General features: G+C 44.7%; 1 protein-coding gene across 2 annotated transcripts in view; it reads left to right on the top strand.

The window, feature by feature from the left end:
- Nucleotides 1–19,123, top strand: part of LOC110395403 (calpain-13-like) — a 34,190-nt gene that overhangs the window by 5,502 nt on the left and 9,565 nt on the right. For both annotated transcript variants that reach the window (XM_021389736.1, XM_021389735.1), the window contains exons 4-16: nucleotides 2,503–2,636; nucleotides 4,173–4,347; nucleotides 5,325–5,393; nucleotides 6,418–6,503; nucleotides 7,180–7,254; nucleotides 8,080–8,246; nucleotides 9,526–9,674; nucleotides 12,103–12,263; nucleotides 13,876–13,912; nucleotides 15,478–15,540; nucleotides 16,535–16,592; nucleotides 17,481–17,548; nucleotides 18,970–19,038. In XM_021389736.1, the coding sequence (XP_021245411.1) occupies nucleotides 2,503–2,636; nucleotides 4,173–4,347; nucleotides 5,325–5,393; nucleotides 6,418–6,503; nucleotides 7,180–7,254; nucleotides 8,080–8,246; nucleotides 9,526–9,674; nucleotides 12,103–12,263; nucleotides 13,876–13,912; nucleotides 15,478–15,540; nucleotides 16,535–16,592; nucleotides 17,481–17,548; nucleotides 18,970–19,038 (1,311 nt within the window). The remainder of the gene's footprint in view (nucleotides 1–2,502; nucleotides 2,637–4,172; nucleotides 4,348–5,324; nucleotides 5,394–6,417; nucleotides 6,504–7,179; nucleotides 7,255–8,079; nucleotides 8,247–9,525; nucleotides 9,675–12,102; nucleotides 12,264–13,875; nucleotides 13,913–15,477; nucleotides 15,541–16,534; nucleotides 16,593–17,480; nucleotides 17,549–18,969; nucleotides 19,039–19,123) is intronic.

The following is a 19,123-nucleotide window of genomic DNA, read 5'->3' as shown; positions in this document are numbered from 1 at the left end:
CTGCCATATTTGTACTGCTCGGGCTTGGCTGGTTGGATTATTTAGGGATACGAACATCTCAGTATCCTTAAATGCTTCTGTTCTGAGAACCAATTAAGAACTCTGCAGTAAATCCCAAATTTTCTAATGGGTCCTCCTTCTCCAGGTGGTGCAATCAAACAAATCAAAGGGAATTTGAAGCTCTTTTTCTGAAAGTTATGGCTTGTACCTGACTCCAGAGGTACAGATACCAGTTGTTTGGATAGATCTGTGTACATAGATATTCTAGGTGACATTCTGGTTTCTGCTTTGATTTGGACATCTTGTTGTGACTGACAGTGCACATATGATTTTTATCTACTTGGACTCATTTTCTGTTTTCCAATATACTTCAACTTGCCCTACTAGCTGGGTGGAATTTAATGAAATTACAAATCCTGGGGGACAGGTCAGAGGGACGGAGATTTGATTCAGAGAGAGGAGCAAAGTTCTGTAGTAAATTTCACTTTCTACCAACTCTTGATATCCTCTGAATCTCTCAGGTGAGTGACAGGGAGATGTGAGTGACTGTCAGGCCCTGCTTGCTTGTATTTGAGTCAATGAAATATCTTATGGGATTAGAAGCATTTGTCGCACCATTAAGCTCTGGAAGCTAAATGGGAGGTAGAAAGAATCAGTGTATTACTTGGCCACTCATCACGCTCCTTTTTTCAGAAGTCTGTTTTGTTATATACAGAGAGCTCTGGCAGTGGCATTTCTTTTACCCTCTGGAGCTCTCATGGAGCAGCAGGTGGAAGATTATCTCACAGGCAGGCTACATTTCCGTTCCTTTGCTCCTCTGAATACCAGATGTTTCTGTCTTGGCCCTTTTCCAACATGCAGAGGTGCACTGCATGAGACAACCCAGCTGAAGGGATGCTAGGCCACTTAAAACACATTAAGAAGATGCAAGCTAAATTTTCTCTCATGAGAGCTCTGAAAGGATTAGTTAGGAACAATCCTTAAATCTTAAGCAATATAAATACCTTACGGTATTTGAAAATGTTTTTCCTGTCATCTCATCTGCAAATCAATGCAACTGTGCCTGGCTTTCCTCAAGTAATAAACCCCTGAGAAAGCTACTCGGAATGGAAATGACTTCTCGGCAATGTCTTTCAATTACTCCATCAAAGATATTTTACTGCCATCCACAGGCTAAGCCACCAGTCCTCAGTTCAGTGAAGAATCTCAAGACAAATCATATAAGCTACAGTTTTTATATTAGCATAGTATTTTCCTTTCTGGATCTGGAGCACATTGCCTCTCAGCAATGCAAGGGGCTGCTCCAGGCTTCCTCCAGAACGCTGGCTGCTAATCAGCAAGAATTAAGGGTGTTAAGCGCTTCATCAGCAGTAGTTAAGATGAATAACATTTTTTGTCTAGAGAATAATTCCATGACGTTATTTCACCAGGAGTACTTAAAGAGCTACACAGATTGTGCAATTGGGACGTTAGACTCCATGTAACCTCCAAAAACTTAAAGGACCTACCTGGATTAAGTTAGTCTTGCGTTTTTACAAAAATCCCTTTTTCTACTACAGAAAAACACCTCTGAGGCAGGGTCTGCCACATGTGAGCAAGGAATAGCTCAGCACTGAACTGAGTGTTTCTCAGGGACTACAGGGGCTTATGGCAGAGTGCATCAACTTAAAGCAGGAGGATCTGACCTGATCTGGTCTTGTCCTTTTCTAACAGAACAGCTTACTTGGAGGTTTTTCATTGGCCAAAGCTGATGAAATAAAATCATGACAGACTAAATCTGTCACTGGCATACTTCCACTGGAGTCCTTAGCATTACTGCAAATACGAACTTGGCCTCTTGTGATTGTGAATCATGCTAAGGTACATTAATCTGCTAATGACTCTGGAAGTGGCTCCTTTAGGCCGTCCCCACGGATCTCCTTTCCGCCTTCTCCATTAAAAGGTTCCATCAGCTGGAAACATCTGCTCTGTCCACTCACTACCTGCATCCTCCTCACCTATCAAGGAGATGGATAACGCCTCAAAACAATCTTTAGTCACTACCCTGTCCCTTTCCATGACAGCGAATATCAGAGTCTTAATTGAAACACGGAGAAAGGAAAATCTAGACACTTGATCTTGACAGAGGCCCTCTGGCCAGACCTGCGCTGTGGGGCAAAATCCAAGTGCAGCTGAGGTGTGAGGCTCACCAAACTGTCTGCTTGATTGTTCTTTATCAACTGAAGCCCTTGCTGTCACCCAATAATATTAGTGTATCTCTCATTTTGAATCTCTCCTCCCACTGATCACAGGGCTGTTTATGTTTCCAAATGAGAAATGGAAATACAGCCTCTTGGTAGCTCAGTTAACAAGTTAGACCGATAGCCTGAAGTAGTTTGGGTGAGAACTTGCACATATCCACACTCCAGATTCATTCCTATGCAGCGTCGAGAAACAGTTGCTCGGCATGAATACAAGCTCTTAAAAATTGCTCTTCTTTTTTCTCCCCCCCCCCCCACCAAGTTCTGGCAATTTGGAGACTGGGTGGATGTAGTGATAGACGACCGACTGCCTTTCCTAAATGGGAATTACCTGTCTGTACACCCTCGAACATCAAATGAATTCTGGCCATCATTGCTGGAAAAAGCATATGCCAAGTAAGTGTGTTCTCCCACCCCGTGCTGAGTGCTGTTTATGGGTGGCTTCACCCTCTGCTTTACAGAGATCACACCAGGAGGAATTCAGGCTCACAGCTGCACATGTTGTGCTATGCTTAGGTAAGAAACTGACTGCCTGCGAGCACAGGGTCAATATAACCTGGAGATATAGGTCTCATGCTGAGGACCTAAATGTACTCTGTCCAGCTCCAGGATTTTAGTGTCTGAGAAGTAAAATGAAGAAAGTAGTGACTGGTTACACAAAGGGGCTGGGCTTCCCCTCTGTGCGGGGATTACCTCTGTTTGTAGTCACCAAGAGACCATGCAGACATTGGGTGGAGACGATGAGATCAGAATGTTTTCCTTTAGCATCGGTAACACTGCCTATTGTTAAATATTCTAAAGAGAAATTCCCATGCTAGAGGGAAGTCTGAAGGGCTGGGGCTTGGCAGACACGCCCTAGAACAAACTGTTGTAAAGGGCAAAATGGTAATGAGAGCTAATTATTTTGGCAAATCTGACTGAGAATCAGCAAATGCTAAAGCAGCATCTGAGTAACTCAGGATTCCTTTTTGCCCTGAAGTATTTCAGAAACGTTGACTCAGGAGCTGGTACCAGTTTGCTGCATAAGATTTTATTTACAAAGCAAAGCAAACCAAGCCTCTACTAAATTAAATTTGCAGGAGATGCTCTTTATGAGATTCCCACTTGAGAAGTTCCTCCCCAGTGCCCGTGACTAATTCTTTTCATCTATGGAGGACAAGGACAATTCTTCACAATACAGTTAGCCAGACTTCATTTGATTATATGCATTAAATACAGTGTGCATAGTGAGGTTTAACAGCATGATCTACCTCTTCTAAGTACAATGTGTTCCGGCTTATTTGCTGCCTCTATAAAAAGCACACGATAAAGAGAGAGGAACTGTGTTGACAACATTAAATTATTGCCCTATTGCACTCTAGCAGAGTGATCTGGGAACGGTGCTGAAAACTTTTTCCTGTCTTGCATTGGGAATACGAGGAAATAACTTCTTGCTATTTTCCAATTGTGAAAGGAATTCTTGTTGCTCTTGTGAAGAGCCTTGACAAAGTGTTACACAGGAACTAACAGCTCACCTTCATTTAGCTGAAACATCCATTTGAACCAGTCAAGTCTGGCTCCCTTCTGGTTCAGAAGAAAGAAACTGAATACTTCAGGGAGATGAGCTGAATCTCATCCTGAAGCATGTCTATTGGCACGAGATGCACCTTATGTATTTCCCACTATCCATAACGACTCTAGACAGGTGCTTCAGATCTGGGTGGATACTCTGGAAGAAGTTCCTCTGCCTCATTCATCCCGAGGACATGTGTTTGCCAGGGCATTTATTTCAGTCATGTTTCCTTTTATTACCTGACCTCATTATCTGGCCCTAATGTCTCTGGCTCTCCCATTTTCACCATCTCAATGCCTGCATCCATTTCAGAAGCTGTCACTGTAGATTGTTTATTAAAACCATGGTGTAAGGACTACTAATTATTTTTCTGTTTTCAGGCTGCAAGGCTCCTACCAGAACTTGCACGGGGGCTACATTTCTGATGCTTTAGTAGACTTCACAGGTGGAGTCCAATTGCAGTTCTCATTAAAGGACCCCCCTCCTGATCTGGAGGACATCCTGAAAGCTGCTAGCAAATCTCAGTGTCTGATGGGATGTAGCACCTCCAGCCGGGTAAGTCACAAGGCCAGAAGCACACCTTTTCTTTGTTATGTTTGCATCAAGTTTACTCTTTTAAGTGAATAAAGGACATCCATAATCACTCTGTGTCATGGTCACAGCTCATGGATGCCTGGTGAGGCCTTGGCAGCAGAAAGTAAATAAGGTTATGCAATGCAGAATGTGAAGGCTTTTAGGTAGATGTAGGTGGTTCAAATGCAGATGTGGATAACAGATGTGGGTGCAGGGAAGTTGCACAGCCCTCTCTGAGGGGCTTTCTTCCCATTTTGACCTTGATAGACTCAATTACACAGCTGTCTCTGAGCTGTGTGTGTCCCCTGTCTAATTCCACTGTGACAGAGTGGTATCTTCCTGCAGCGTGGCTGATTTTGGTCTCATAGCTTTGCAACTGATTCTAGCAAAGCTAAAATGTGCCTGTCTCCTGTAAGGGGACACTGTTATCATACTGTGATTTGCAGGCTACTGATATTAATGCTGGGAAGCTGGAAAAGATTTTGTGATGTGTTAAGTACTTCATTAAAAGACTTGACAAGGGTTTATACAGCATGTCAAGGAAAACTGCAAGGCATATTCCATTGCTTCTGTATTGCCTGGTTTGTCAGGACAGAAAGTTTGGCTGTTGCAAACCAATGAAGGACAAACCTCTCAGGTCAGATGCGTAATACTGGGCTGTAGTGAAATGCTGGGGCTCTCATCCTCTCAGCAGCCCAAGCCAGGTCATACTTTACTTGCACCAACTCTCTACCATTAAAAATTTTCAACTCTGGGAAGACATGTACTTCTGTTCAATTTACTGAACTGCTCATAGTTACAGTCACATTTCCCTGGAGCCAGCACATCTGTGATACTGCTGATACTGATACTGAAATTAAAACTGAGTCTCTCTTTCACCCATGCCAGTTCTGGGGCTTAATGACCATTCCTTTGCAATGTGGTAGAGAGCTAAAAGTTGCACTTTCACCCTTTTGCAGATGAGAAACAGAGTATTAAGGAATGGGATTGTACAAGGTCATGCCTACACTGTTACAGGAGCTGTGAAGGTAAGACTGCGGAGTTGTTCCTGCCTAGTGGTCTCATCCTGGTTGTCCACCACAGGGATGTGAAAGGCAGCCACACTGCTGTTCCATTCAGAGTAGTTTTAATTAGCTTCACCATTAGGAGGGATGTCTGAAAAATTCTGGGAGATAACAGAGGTTCTAGCGCAATGGGAAGAGCGAGGATACTGGAATCCTATAATTCTTCCTGATGAGAAGGTTCAGACTGGCTCTCCCCAGGTTGGGACTGGAAGGGTCCCAAATCGTGTTGGAGAAAGGAGCAGTCTCTTTTAGCTTCCTGCTGCTCATGACTTGTGCAGGAAGGAGGAAGTGTAGCTCTCGCCTTACAGTAGTGTCAAGGCATCCCGTGCGCTGCAGGGGAATGTTCAGGAGGCTGCCTAGGCTGTTTACATCTTTGCATATGGGAAGAGACTGTCATGGCATTTTTTTTTTCCAGCACTGTCTGTGTGTGTAAGGAGAGCCAGAAGCAAAAGTACGCTTCTCCTTTCCACGTCTGCCGTTTCACTCTCACTGGGAAAGGGTGTTTCTTCTGTCTTAAAACAGTGACAGCAAGAGGAAAGCTCCAGAAATCCAGCTGGTGGAAACCACGATACTGTAGAAACAGAGGGACAGGTTTTGTTTATCATCACCTCTCCATGCTGGCTATCAGCATTTGCACGGTGCGGTCAGGTGGCCTCCTCTCCCAGAGTCTCTATCTTTGCTAGGACTCAGTCTTAGATGTGCAGAACTTGACACTGGACTTTCCCAGAGCTGTTGAGGTTGTGGCATGGCAGGAAGGCTGCCACATCTGTGTCGACTTTCTGCTATTTGCTGTCCTTGGGAAAGCAAGGACATCTCCGTCATCGCTCCTTTACAAGCAGCAAAAGGCACTGCTTTTTAGCTGCAGTTAAACCAGGCTTCCATAGTACAGAAGATGCGTTTTATTTCCCATGTTATCACTGAATATCATGTTTGTGAAAAGCTGTGACTGAGGGTTGTGTTGTTTTGTTTTGTTTTTCCCTCTTTACAGATACGATTCAAGAACTACTGGGAACATATCATCAGAGTCTGGAATCCATGGGGCCATGGGGAGTGGAAGGGGCCCTGGAGTGATGGGTATGGCCTCAAAACTCTCATCTCCTAAGCGAATCACTCTTGTATAGGCTTATTAAAAAAGTGCCTCGACCTCACACCCATTATAATGAAACAGACACTTCAAAATCAATTTACTGTAAGCCCTGATTCCAGTTGCAAAGCCACCACACACAGAAATCCAGCTGAGGGAAAACTCAAGAAGCATTGTTTTCATACATACTCATCACTAAGCCTAGCTCAGGAATACGTTTTTGTCACTGTGTGCATTTTTCCCAGTGGGTAAGCTGCGTAGATTGAGTTATTGATTATGTTTATCTTGCATTCAATAGAAAGTACAATCATCGCTTAATTATAAACGTGCTGCTTAGAAACAACACATCCGACTGGCTAATGTGCCCTCTGCACAGTGATGTGATATCAGCACTTAGAAGCATTAAGCCTTAGTACTTCACTAACCTCACCAGTGTGAGGACAGAGGCAGGATTTCCCATTCCAGGATGGGTACCTTGGGGCTAGGCACAGCGAAGGTGCCCTATTTGCTGGTCTTAGTTATGAGGGCATTAACACAATTCTGTTCCCAGCGTGCAGTTTCCTTACCCCTCTTGATCCCTCTCAACTTGACGGGCTGGGTAGAGAAATAGACTGGCTGGAAAGATGGAAATTTGTACCTCTCACAGCTGTTTGTTCCTGTTTGCAGCTCTCCAGAGTGGGACCAAGTTGAGCCTGAAATCAAGGAAGAGCTCTACAGAAGAAAAAATGATGGAGAATTCTGGTATTTCCCAATTGATCCTTTTGTCCATCAGGTTTTCTCTTTGTGTTCATTATAAAAGACGGGCCATTTGGGCATTTGTTTTCTCTGCTCTTAGTGATGGTTCAAAGCACTCCCGTGTTAGTTGTGGGCAAACAGCAAACTGGATGCTGCTGCGATGGTATCAGAGAAAACAAGGCTTGGAGAAGTGAAACTGGCCAATATTATGCAACAAGCTGATGGGAAGAAAAAGAAGTAGTAGTAGTGAAAATCCAGCTCGGTGAGACCTAGTGATTTTGTCACTCTCTAAGCGACCAGCTTGAACTTCAGATTGCTCAGAGGAATAGGTGGCTGAGGTCTCAGGGATATGCACCTGACTGCTCTGCAGGTGCTTGTGGCTTTTCACAGCCTCTGGTTACTCTCAGATCCAGTTGGCCATGGATTAGCCACACTTTATAAAAGCTATTGTTCTTCAAAAAGTGCACGCTTGCCCTGTGAGGCTTTGAGGAAGATGGGAACAGCAAGCTAGTCTGGGATGGACATTGCGGGTTTGAGCAAAGCATGGAAGGCAGACAGGACACCACAAAGGGACAGTGCAAGACACCATGGCAGGAATGTGCTGGAGATAGCAGGACTCCATCAAGGCATCGCTGAAGGTGCCCTTTAATTTCACTGGGGCTCTACGTGTATTTAGGGCAGCCCAAATGCAGTAAGATCTAACTTCTGCTGCAAAGTGTCAGCCAGCTTGTCTGCACCCTGTAGTGCTGCTCTGTAACCCTGTTTTGAAGACAGTGGGGGGCTGAACAGGAATATCTGACAGACTGAAAGGTGCAGGTTTCTCCTTTGCAGGATGTCCTGTGAAAGCTTTCGGGAGCAGTTTTCCTGGCTGTGTATATGTAACAGCACCCCAACGTTTCTAGACTTCGGAGATCAGCACTACACAGCATGGTCCGTGGACAGACACATCAGCCTGTGGAACCCACTGCTCACTGCTGGCAGGAACAACTGGTCTTCCGGTAATAAATGCTCCCTGCAGTCACCCAGTCCTCTCCTCCTCTACACCAGTGCTTACGCTGAAACATACACTACGAGCGCCAATTAGCAGAAATACTGATTGGTAGTTGTTAATGCCTGCTCTTTCCCATTACAGAGCCTATCAGCTAGAGAAACGGATAGAAAGAAAGAAGCAGCACTGGCTGCTGAGTTTTAAAAAAAATAAAATAAAAGGTAGAGCGCTTGTGATTTAGAGATCCTAGGCTGTCTAGATCAAAATGTGCTTGTCTATGTTCTTTCAGCCTGTTGAAGTAGGTGCTACAGGGGACCTCATCAGAAAGTCTGGTCTGGCAAATACGTGACTGGTTCCCCAGGGCAAGAGGTACTCTGAAATTAAATGGATATGAAATGAAAGAATTGTGCTACAAAGCTCAGTTCTCAAAGATCGAAAGTCCTTTGGCCAGATAAGACCATGTATTTTACTGGAGTGCCTGAAACACAGCATAACCATCTGATCAAAAGAGGTGATTCTCCTCCTATGTTTCATGCTGTTGTGGCCTTACTTTGAATACCGTGTGCAGTTCTGGGGTCTATAGCACAGAATGGATGTTAAGGTCCTTGAAAGAGCCCAGAGGAGTGCAACAAAGCTGGGAACGGGGCTGGAAGGCATGGGCTGTGAGGAGAGGCTGAGGACCAGTCTGGAGAAGCTTTCAAGGCCACCCAACTACACGGCTTCAAGTCTAGACTGACTTAAGTAGATGCTGACATCTCAGACCTTTTCCTCCAGTTCCAGCATTTAACTTCTTGTCAGGGATGCTTCTTGTTAACTAAACCTTTGGCCTTTTTGTTCTGGTCCTCAGCACTGTCTTCTTCATCACAAACGGTAACAGGAAGGAAGAGGAAGACATCTTTGGATCATTTTGTGTTTTTCATTTATGTGCTTATGATCTCCAAGACACAGTACTTTTCAGCTCAGCCACCGGGTCAGCCAGGGGATTGAAAATCACTGCTTTCTTGCTTGGGGAAAGTGTGCCATGTAGGTGAAACAGGTGGGTGGGTGAGAAATCTGCCTGACATTTATGACTTTGCCAGAGATTTCTAAAATGATTAATGGGCAATTAGTTTAACTCCAGATTCCTCAACTCTTACTAATAAGGTAGGGACTGCAGTGCTTTGTTGCATCAAAAGCGTTTTGGAGAAGTAATTACCTCTTCTTCTGAGTCTTTGTAAGGAAGATCTAACACAAGAGGCTACTACTGGGATATTTGAGTGGCTATTACTAATCTAATAACACTTCCTCAGCAGGTGCAGTTTCAAAGAACCCTCAGTATTTCTTCAAAGTGACAAATTATGATCCCAAATCCTACAATGTGGTCATTTCACTCATACAAAAAAATGCGGAGGGTGCGCAGGATGCACAAAAATTGAAGATCGGCTTTTTTATCACCATGGTAAGCACAATTAAATATTATGTAGGCACTGTTGTTTGCTATGTGGCTTGTTATACCTGCACACATAAGTGAAGGACTTAATTAAGTCTTTTGGACTGTCTTTTGGAGATCAACTTATTAGGAGTAAATTTCTGGATGTCTTCTATATTAAGATAGACCCAACACAAGAAGGACGTGGAGTTGTTGGAGTGAGTCCAGAACAGGGCCACCAAGATGATGAGAGGGCTGGAGCACCTCCCCTATGAGGACAGGTTGAGAGAGCTGGGGCTCTTCAGCCTGGAGAAGAGAAGGCGCCGGGGGAACCTTACAGTGGCCTTCCAGTACCTGAAGGGGGCCTACAAGAAAGCTTAGAAGAGACTTTTTATAAGGGCATGTTGCAACAGGACAAGGGGAAGTGGCTTTAAACTGGAAGAGGGTAGATTTAGACTAGATATCAGGAAGAAATTCTTTACTGTGAGGGTGGTGAGACACTGGAACAGGTTGCCAGACTGTGACCTGGTTGCTCATAAAAACAGTGTCTGATATCTGATGAGAAATAAAAGATGTAAGAAAAAAAAAAAAAAGACAATTTACACAGTGGCTAGAACTCACTGTCTGTAATCAAGGAAATCCTGTGTGTGGTGCATATGTCAGCCCTCAGGGTGCCAAGAGACCAGCCATGCTGCTCCACTAGAGCTGCTGCTCCTGGTAAATGGGAAACCCACTCCTTCCAGCACCCTCACCAGCTGTCCCCCAGCAGTCACCAGACATGGAGGTCCCTGCACGCACTGGTATGATGCGTGCCCATCTTGATTAGTCACTCATTCTGATAAAAAGGACCTTCGGTGGGTTGTCATGGCATAGTTCGAGAGTCCATTGGAGAGAGGTTTTTGTTTAGTCAGGAATTAGACCCGGCAAAAGGTTTGGTCTGTTCTTGTTTTGTATTTAAAACTTGCTTTGCTTTTCATCTTTCCTCCCCTCCAGTGGATGCTAAGTTGTTTTCGTTTTGTTTTGCTCCCAAGGTTGGATGAAATTTGATGAGTGTGTCACTTCTGGGTGATGTGACCTCTGTGAGGTGTCAGCCCACAGCTCACCTCAGGCTCAAGTTGACTTTGGCTCCAAGGGGCTCCCATGCAGGAGCTGAAGGGCAAAGTCAGAACAGCTGATCACCGGGGCAATAGGATTTCTGTGGGTCACCTTGGTAATGAAGGGAAGATAACCAGAGTGGTGCTGCTCCCTCAGTTTATTTCCCAGTGCCTGAGAGTAGTCAGAAGTGGCATCTTTGTATAAAAAACTTAAGAGGGGGGTCTTTTCAGAAGGAGAGTGCAATTCCTAAGATTCATGTGGTTCATTCTATTCATCATCAGCATTATTCATTGTTTGGTATCATTTGAGACGCATCATATTGTCACTGTGAAGTAAAGGGTATCATCCATTGGCAGGATGAGAGGGGAATGCAGCACAGCCAAAGATGCAAACCAGAAAGGACACATCTGATAGCTCTGTGAAGCCTTTAATTAGGTATAGATGTGGAGAACTAATACATAGCTGTGAGGGAAGTTTAATGTGGTGTGATAGAGCTGAGCAATGTATAGAGTCTGATTCTTATCTCACACCAGTTTTGACTTCTTTGAGATATTAATCTGCTTCTGCTTTTTACCAGAAGGAACGTAGAATGAGACACAAAAGTAAAAAAGGATTATGCCATTTATTTCTTCGCAGCGCTGCCCATTTCTATCTGCTCAAGATCTGACCCATAATATTTGGCAGTCTACATACCTCCCAGCCCTCTGTAACAGTAGTCATCTCTTTTTTTTTCTCCCAGAATAGCAGTTTTATGCTATTTTTCTCCCAAAGGCATGGCTCATAAATAACTCTGCCACGCTGTACAACCATTCTAAATGGAATTTATACATGCTGAAGTATTTGGGGGAATGTGTTTAGTAAGGGTTTTTTATTATGCTATCTTTACATGTCATCATAATAATAGCTGTTGCATTATATTAGTTTCATCTCAGCAAACATACTGAAATAACAGAAGAAAGATCAGAACGTTCTGTTTTCTCGTGACACTTGCTGGAAGGTTTGAGTTGTGATTCTAGAAGCATTGCCATCAGAGTGAGATGCTTAGTGAGCTCCCTGGGTTATGCTGGATCTCAGGAAGGTTTTAGTATGAGCATTCTTAATGATAATTGAAGTTCTCTTCAAATCCACTTAAATATATTTTCTTATTTTTTTTCCCCACTTCTTCCAACTTTTTGTATTATTGATGTGTGCTTGGACAAAGTCTGTCTCCTATTCAAGCTTTCCATGCCCCTGGGAAGGTTATGTTAGATGCAGCGTAGATTTAGAGAGCAGTGGGAACATAAGGCTGTTCTGGGTACACTTACCGATTTACTGTTATTTCCTGACATGGAAGGTGAGATAACCAGCTATGTTTTTCTTTCAGGAGAACTCCAAAGTTCTGAAACAGTATTTCTCCCTTACACGAGACGTGAGCAGCTACTTTAATTTGAGCCCAGGAACTTATGCTGTCATTCCTGCTACAACAGAGGACCGAGAATTTGAATTTGTCTTACGAATTTTCGTAAAGAATCAAGACTACAATGAGTAAGATAATGACAAGTACTCCATACAGGCCCCAGATTTGCTGTATGCCAGCATTTAACAATTTAATGTCAAGATAACTGATGCAGCAATTTGCTTGTAATGTACTTCTATAAATGTGGTTAATTATCATGTTGAGGGGGATCGCTTGTACGCTGCCAGATGCATAGGTGGCCATTGCAGAACAGGGCAATAGCTCATCAGTAGCCATCAAGGCTCCCAACTTTGGTACAAAGAGCTGCACAAATACACAGTAATTGTGGAATATGCCCTGCCAGCTTGCAGAGAAATCTCTCTTTAATAGAAGAAGGACTGAGAGCTTCTTCTTCCTAAGAGCCATTATGCAGTTCTGTATGTTGTGCCAGCTGGACCCCACATGGATCAGGTGCCATTCTGCTCATTGGCAAAGAAGCAAAAAGCAGTGAAAGACTTTGATCCCCTCAACTAGTCATCAAATACACAGGCCAGTAGGGCTCCCCTCTGTATGAGAGGGGCCTTGAAGGACAAGTGTGGTAGAAAAACAGTACCCTAGTTCCTGCAAAGGCAGCTTCTATTACATTTGCATACAAATATCTGGGTGTGCTTTATTTAAAGAGCAAACCCCAGTGCTCAGCATTACCAAGTAACCTTTAGGCATCAGACGTGCAATGTCTTTCCTTCAGTAAGTTTTACAGTGTAGATGATTGCAGCTCTTGTGTCATAGGTCCATATCTTAATAACGAGGTTGTTTTCTAGGTTTTGGCCTTTGGTAAAAATGGCTCAGAACCAAGTAAGGCAACTCCTTAGTTATGCAAAACAAACATGAGAAGTCTGTGCTGTGGGCTAAACTGCCTTCAGCATGATGATTCATGCACAAGAAGGTTCAGCCCTTGGATATAGCTCTGTCCGGGAGAGCTTGTGACCCTTACCTTACTAAGCTAGGCAAAGTGTGGGCATGCCCTTCCCGTGGGTCTTGCAGCACTCACAACATTGAGAGGCTTGTTCCAGGGAGAGGGCAGCATCACCACCATGTAATCAGAGGGCACTAGGCAGGCACCATGGTCATTGTGTGGGGACTGGTGCCTCTTTGTGAGGCCAGACAAGATTAAGAAGTGTCACAGATAACTGGCTTGCCTGATTTCTCTACCAAAAGCACACCTCAAATGTTAAATGTTGCTACTAAGTGAGCCTCAGAAGGAACAATGATCCCCAACTCAGTGTTCCCTTTTAACAGCCTGGATGCTATATTCATCCCTGACTATTGAACTAAACAAAGAGCAAGTGGGTGAAATTTTTGTGTGGCTTAAGGCAGGGCAGCCCTGATTTCTGTGTGAGGAGATTAGTCTTGACATGCTCAGAGACCAGTTATCATTCCTTTGGTGCTGCCAGCAGGCCCAGATGAGGGAAGGCAAGAGCCCCAGAGCAGATACTTTGGTGTGCTCATATTTGGTTGCACAGGGAGGCCTGGGACCAGCACAATGGAATTGGCTGAGCTGGGGCAGGCCAAGAGGCATGAGTGCTGGGCCATAGGCCAGGCAAACAAACTGGTTGCTGCCTGCCTCCTGCCATGTTTGCAGAACAGTGCTCTGGAAAGCCCCATTTTCTCCCAGAGTGATGTGACTCAACTCTTTTCTAGGAACTCAAACTCTCAGCTCAACCCAATGCTGCCAATGGTAAGAGTCCTTGAAAACTAATACTGATACTTGTGGTGATAAGCAGGGGGGAAAGCATTTCAAAGATAATTGATTCTTGCAATGTCTGTAAAATGGGTATGCATCCGAGGAGGAGAGAGGGAGAAAATGATCTAAACTTCACAGCTCAATATAGCCGTTTTTCGAAAGACTTCACACCTGAGAGCAGTTGTACATGCTCTCTGCATGGAAATGGCTTCTCTTCGTGCTTGCACCCTATAAAGAACAGGAGTTCATAGAGGTAAGGTACAAGGCAGATTTCTTCAGATTTTCACCTAGGCATCTTCACAGCCATAAGGGAAACTGCACTTCAAAACTGGGTGCACCTCAAGTTCAACCCACGTTTTAGCCAGTCCAGCCCAGTCACCATCCAGTTACCATTGGATATTAAGAAAAAATTATTCTCAGCAAAAGCAATGAGGCACTGACTGGCACAGGCTGCCCAGGGAGGTGGTGGAGTCACCATCCCTGGAGGTGTTCAAGAACCATGGAGATGTAGCACTGAGGGACATGGTTAGCAGGCAGTATTGGTGGGGATGGGCTGACGGTTGGACTAGATGATTTTAAAGGTCTTTTCCAAATGTAATAATTCTATGATCCTATGATCTATTGCTGGACTTCCTTGCTGTGAATTGTGTACATTGTCAGACCTGGTCCAGTCCATGCTGCTGTGTCACTGGTCATTTGCAAAACCCAGCCCACTGAGCAGGCTGTTATTTATAGCAATGTAAACTCAGTGTGGGTCTGTGAAGCCAAAGGTGCTCCAAGAGAATGGAAATGGAGTCCTTCCCTTGTGGTTCATTTGCCAGCCTGCAATTAAGTCCCATTAGAGAGGTAGTGTAAATGGTGGCTTATTATCTCTACCCACTGACAAGCTGTCAGTTTACTTGGCTGTTGTCATTAGCCAGTGTTTTGACTTTGACAATTTATGGTACCCACCATTTTTGATCTTATTCAGGCAGTTGGTCTTCGCAAGTATGAATTCTCTCGCATAAAACTGAAGGTATTAGGGCTTAAGCTCAAATTTTTTGGAAACTTTATGAAGTTAAGGATATTTCTCCATAGTGGCTGATGTATCCACCCATAGAGAGCTGCAGTTCTTCAGATACAGACAAGCCTGCATGGGGGTGAGAGAGAAGGGAAAACCCGACGCCTGTTCTGTTCTCCTGGTTCATGCTCTTCCTGGTGCATCTTCACATGCCTTGAGCCAGTGCTTTCAACTGAGGGCCATCAATAAAGATCAAGCCTGATATTTACACTCTCATATATTGACTTGCTGAATTCCACCCCAAGATGTTAAAGTTGTTTTCCTCAAGCCCTGTGCTGCTCCTTTCCAGCTGTGCTAAGTGGTAACACCCAAACTATGCTTCTTCCTTCACTGCAGTAGCTTTCTTACTCGTAGTCCTCTTTGCTTTAGGGATGTTAAAACTGAACTTGTTCTGTTGACTCTCTAGGTCTCTCTAAAGCATTGTTTGATCTTCAGACTGCTGCTTCCAATTGTTTTGTAACTGAATTATTTATGTGTATGCATTTTTTCTTCAATCCAGGATGTACCAAGACAGAAACAGGACAGCTCATACAAGGCTATCTTCCTAAAATATGCTGAGCAGGTACACTGTCTAAAGCATCTTGCTGAAAAATAATATATATTTAAAAAAAAAAAAGGCACAGGGACTTGCAAAAAGAAAGCTAATCTCCAGTGGTCATACTGACCCATTTAGAAAAATGTTCTTTTGGAAATGTAGCTTTATTGTTAAGTGGACACCCTGAAAATAGTATTGATTTACCTGCCAAAACCCCCAGAATAACAGGACATTCAGCTGGGAGAGATAGGCTATCCCCATATTTCAGAGGAGGACTGAAGATTTGTGTTTGTGCTAGTGATGGACTTGCATGTGTACATTTTTTGGCTTTGGTTTGTTTATGTATGGAAAGCAATTAGAAAGCTTTGGGTATTCCCTCCTCTCATCAGCATCATTTTCCATTTGCTTTTGCAGCAGCTGGAAAGCAGACATCAGTGAGTGTTTGAGTAATTGATTCCTGCTTTTTTGGAGCCAAACTGTGTGCATTCACAGGAGATGCGTTTAATGGCTTAATAAACCATTATAACAAAACTGCTTGACTTAGGAGAACAAAAAAAAAAATATATCACTGCCAGAAGTTTTTGCACAATGGATCTCTTGCAGTTAATAGTTGTATCAATGCACTGAGGTGAAAATGAACAGGGGCTGCCCTGCCGAAAGCCCTGGCGGTATTTCAGGCAGGGAGGCATTCTGGTTTGCTTATGGATTGGGAGGCTCAGAGAGAAGCAGGCAGCTGCTGAGGGGCTGGTGAAGAGGATGTGGCTGAAGGGAGCAAATGTTCCCATCACCGCTGAAAACACTCCGTGGCAATGGAGCCTGTGGCTCCCCTGCAGGCCCTCACAGGGAAGGATGGAGAATAGTCCAGCAGCAAGAAGGGCTTTGGTGTGCTCTTGTGCAGGTGCGGTCACGCATCTGATAGAGGTCATTCTTAGTTGATGTGGTGCATAAGTAAAGATATTTGGGGCAAAAGTGAGGCAGGAGAAAACACTGCTCTCACAGACCTCTCTTTATTCTGCATTAGGGCTCAGCTATTGATGCTTTGCAGCTGCAACAACTTCTTAATGACATGATCCTGCAAGGTAAGGTTTTTGCCTTTGGTGCTTCCCTATCCTTAGACTAGTGTAAATTAGATTTAGTAATATCTTTATGTCCTTCCACAAATTATCAGCATGGCTTAATGCACTACTGGATCTTGAAGAATGTCTCAACCAGTGTTTCTTTACGTGCATAACAGTGTGATTTTCATTTAAAAAAAAAAAAAAAAAAGGAAAATCTATGCTGCTTGGCAGCTAAATTTCACCTTCCCCTTCCAGTTCAGTACTGGGACAGCCTGTGCTCTATAGGCCTACACTGCCCCATCCTGCCCCCCCGATTCCTCCCCCAGTTCCCATGAGCCCTCCTTCCTGCTCCATGCCCACCAGTCTCAGTGGGAATTGGGTGCCCAGCTGGACTGCTCCAGCAGGTATCCCAGGGAGCTGTGCTCCCTGCTCTTCTCACTGACCCCCAGTTTCCTCCTGCTCTGCCTTGGCTTCTGCAGAGGCCTCAAGCTGGCGTTCAGCATTTCCCACCCTTCCTAACCTGCCCACCTCAAAAATAGTAGATGATCATACACAGAGCTCAACGTGCTCTGAGACTCACCAATTCAACATCGACAGCCTTCCTCATCACTGCCATTTCACTGATCCTTATTCCAAGAGCCTTCTGTTTCCAGCAGGGTAGGTAGGTGGGTAAGGACGGTGCAGAACAGCTACCTGTGAGCACCAAATAGGAAAAGAGATAGTGGAGGTGTTCAAGATGGATCCGACTCCTTCAGTGGACCTCGGCCCTTGTTGCTGTTAGAGAACTCTGAGCTAGATCTGGGGCTCTGTAACTACACAAGCCTTCAGACTGGTGTCTTTCCACCCCAGTGGTGGTTTGGATCCAGGGCTTACTCTTGCTGATTCCATCCGTTTTGTCAATCCTTGCAGATGAAATGACCAGCCTGGGAGGAGAGTTCAGCTTTGATTCATGTCGAGCCATTTTAGCTCTGATGGATGTATCCTTTCAGCAAAAGCAATAAACTTCCCTGGTGTTGCTCATCCTTGCCTTGAGTTATGGCTGAGCTGAGCATCCCAGTGTGAGAACCTGCAAGTAAATATTAGCCATATTCCTCAGTAAATAGCTGCTACAGCCTATATGCAGGACTTTGCTATGCATGCCCTGGCTCTGGGAGCGTCTCTGTGTTCATACCTTCTGCTAGCAACCAATTCTTTGCTCTCACTTTCCACTCTGTGGGGCCCAGGGCTTTGCTAAGCTTCACCCTCAGATGCTGGCCCCAGGCACAGCTTGATGCAGCCACAGCTGCCCCTGATGTCAGCTCTCACCGCTTGCCAGCATTGCCAGCTGAGCTGCTGTTAGGGAAATCACTGTCTCTGCCCAATCACAGCCATGTGTCTGAGACTGGCAGGCCATTCATCCTTCCCAATGTGCTTTCCCTATTTAGATGGATCCACAGTCATTTTACTGTTAACAACACTGGAAATACATTGCTGGCCATCGTAGAACAAGAAGACTCCTTGATGAAAACATAAATCCTCCCTTGTGTGTTTTCTCCCACTTGCTAGCTCGCCATCTCTTTCCTTCCATGCCTTGGAATGACTCTGAGACATTTTCAGATCTTTAGAGACTGCCAGGGAATGAATAAAAACGCCACGCAATCCCTCTCTTTCCAGCTTTCTGCATCTTGCAAGCAAAAGAGATTTTTCCCCCTTTCCAAAGCAGCCCCCAGGCTAAGCGGGCACTGTGAATGCATGGCACGTGCAAGCAGCTGACAAAGCCACTGCTCTACTTTGATTCAAGGTGGAATTTTCATTCTCTGGGCTGGATGCAGCCCACATACAGTGTGACCTGTCCTGGCCTGCAAAGATGATAGCAGCTTTTTTCAGTCAGGTTTCACCTGTGGGCTCATGTAGCTTGTGGTGAAGTGTTTTCTTGCTTGCAGCATCACCGTGGCTTCTGAGAGCAGGCATCAGGATCAGCTCTGTGTGCTCTTGGCTCCTTCACTGCCTCTTCTCCCAGAAGTATCCAGCCACAGCTGATCTCGTGCTGTCCCATGCACAAGAGCACGTGTGGGCTGGAGCATGAGATTCTGCTCCTCCTCAGCGGCTGCTGTGCTCAGGGGCTGAGTGTCAGCTGCAGAGATTGCTACAGGAACCCTTGTGGTTAAAGACGCCATAGAAATAGAAACCTTTTGTTGTTTGTGAGCATAGATATGAGCAGCTGCACAAACTGCCAGAAAAGGCAAATTTAACTCTGAGCATAACTGAGACCAGAAAAGATCTTGGCTTTCTAAACACAAAGCAACAAACAGAAGAGGCTGCATCTTAAGGCTCCCTTTACGTGAGGGCAGCATCCTCGGCACTGAAGGCATCGTTGGCTTTAGCTCATTAACAGCTCAATTCTTAACTAAATGCACAGCTCAATTCAAATGGACAACTCACGCTGCAGGAGTTTGGGAGCCTCTGGCGAAGTGTCATCAAGTACATGGTATATGGGGCTGCTCTCTCTTCTCTGCCACTACCAGACTACCGGTGTTTTTTTTTCACCACCAAGGTGCAGGCACAGCAATATC

Source organism: Numida meleagris, chromosome 3 (assembly GCF_002078875.1).
Source record: "Numida meleagris isolate 19003 breed g44 Domestic line chromosome 3, NumMel1.0, whole genome shotgun sequence".
Lineage (NCBI taxonomy): Eukaryota > Metazoa > Chordata > Aves > Galliformes > Numididae > Numida > Numida meleagris.
This window is presented reverse-complemented; position numbering and strand designations above follow the sequence as displayed.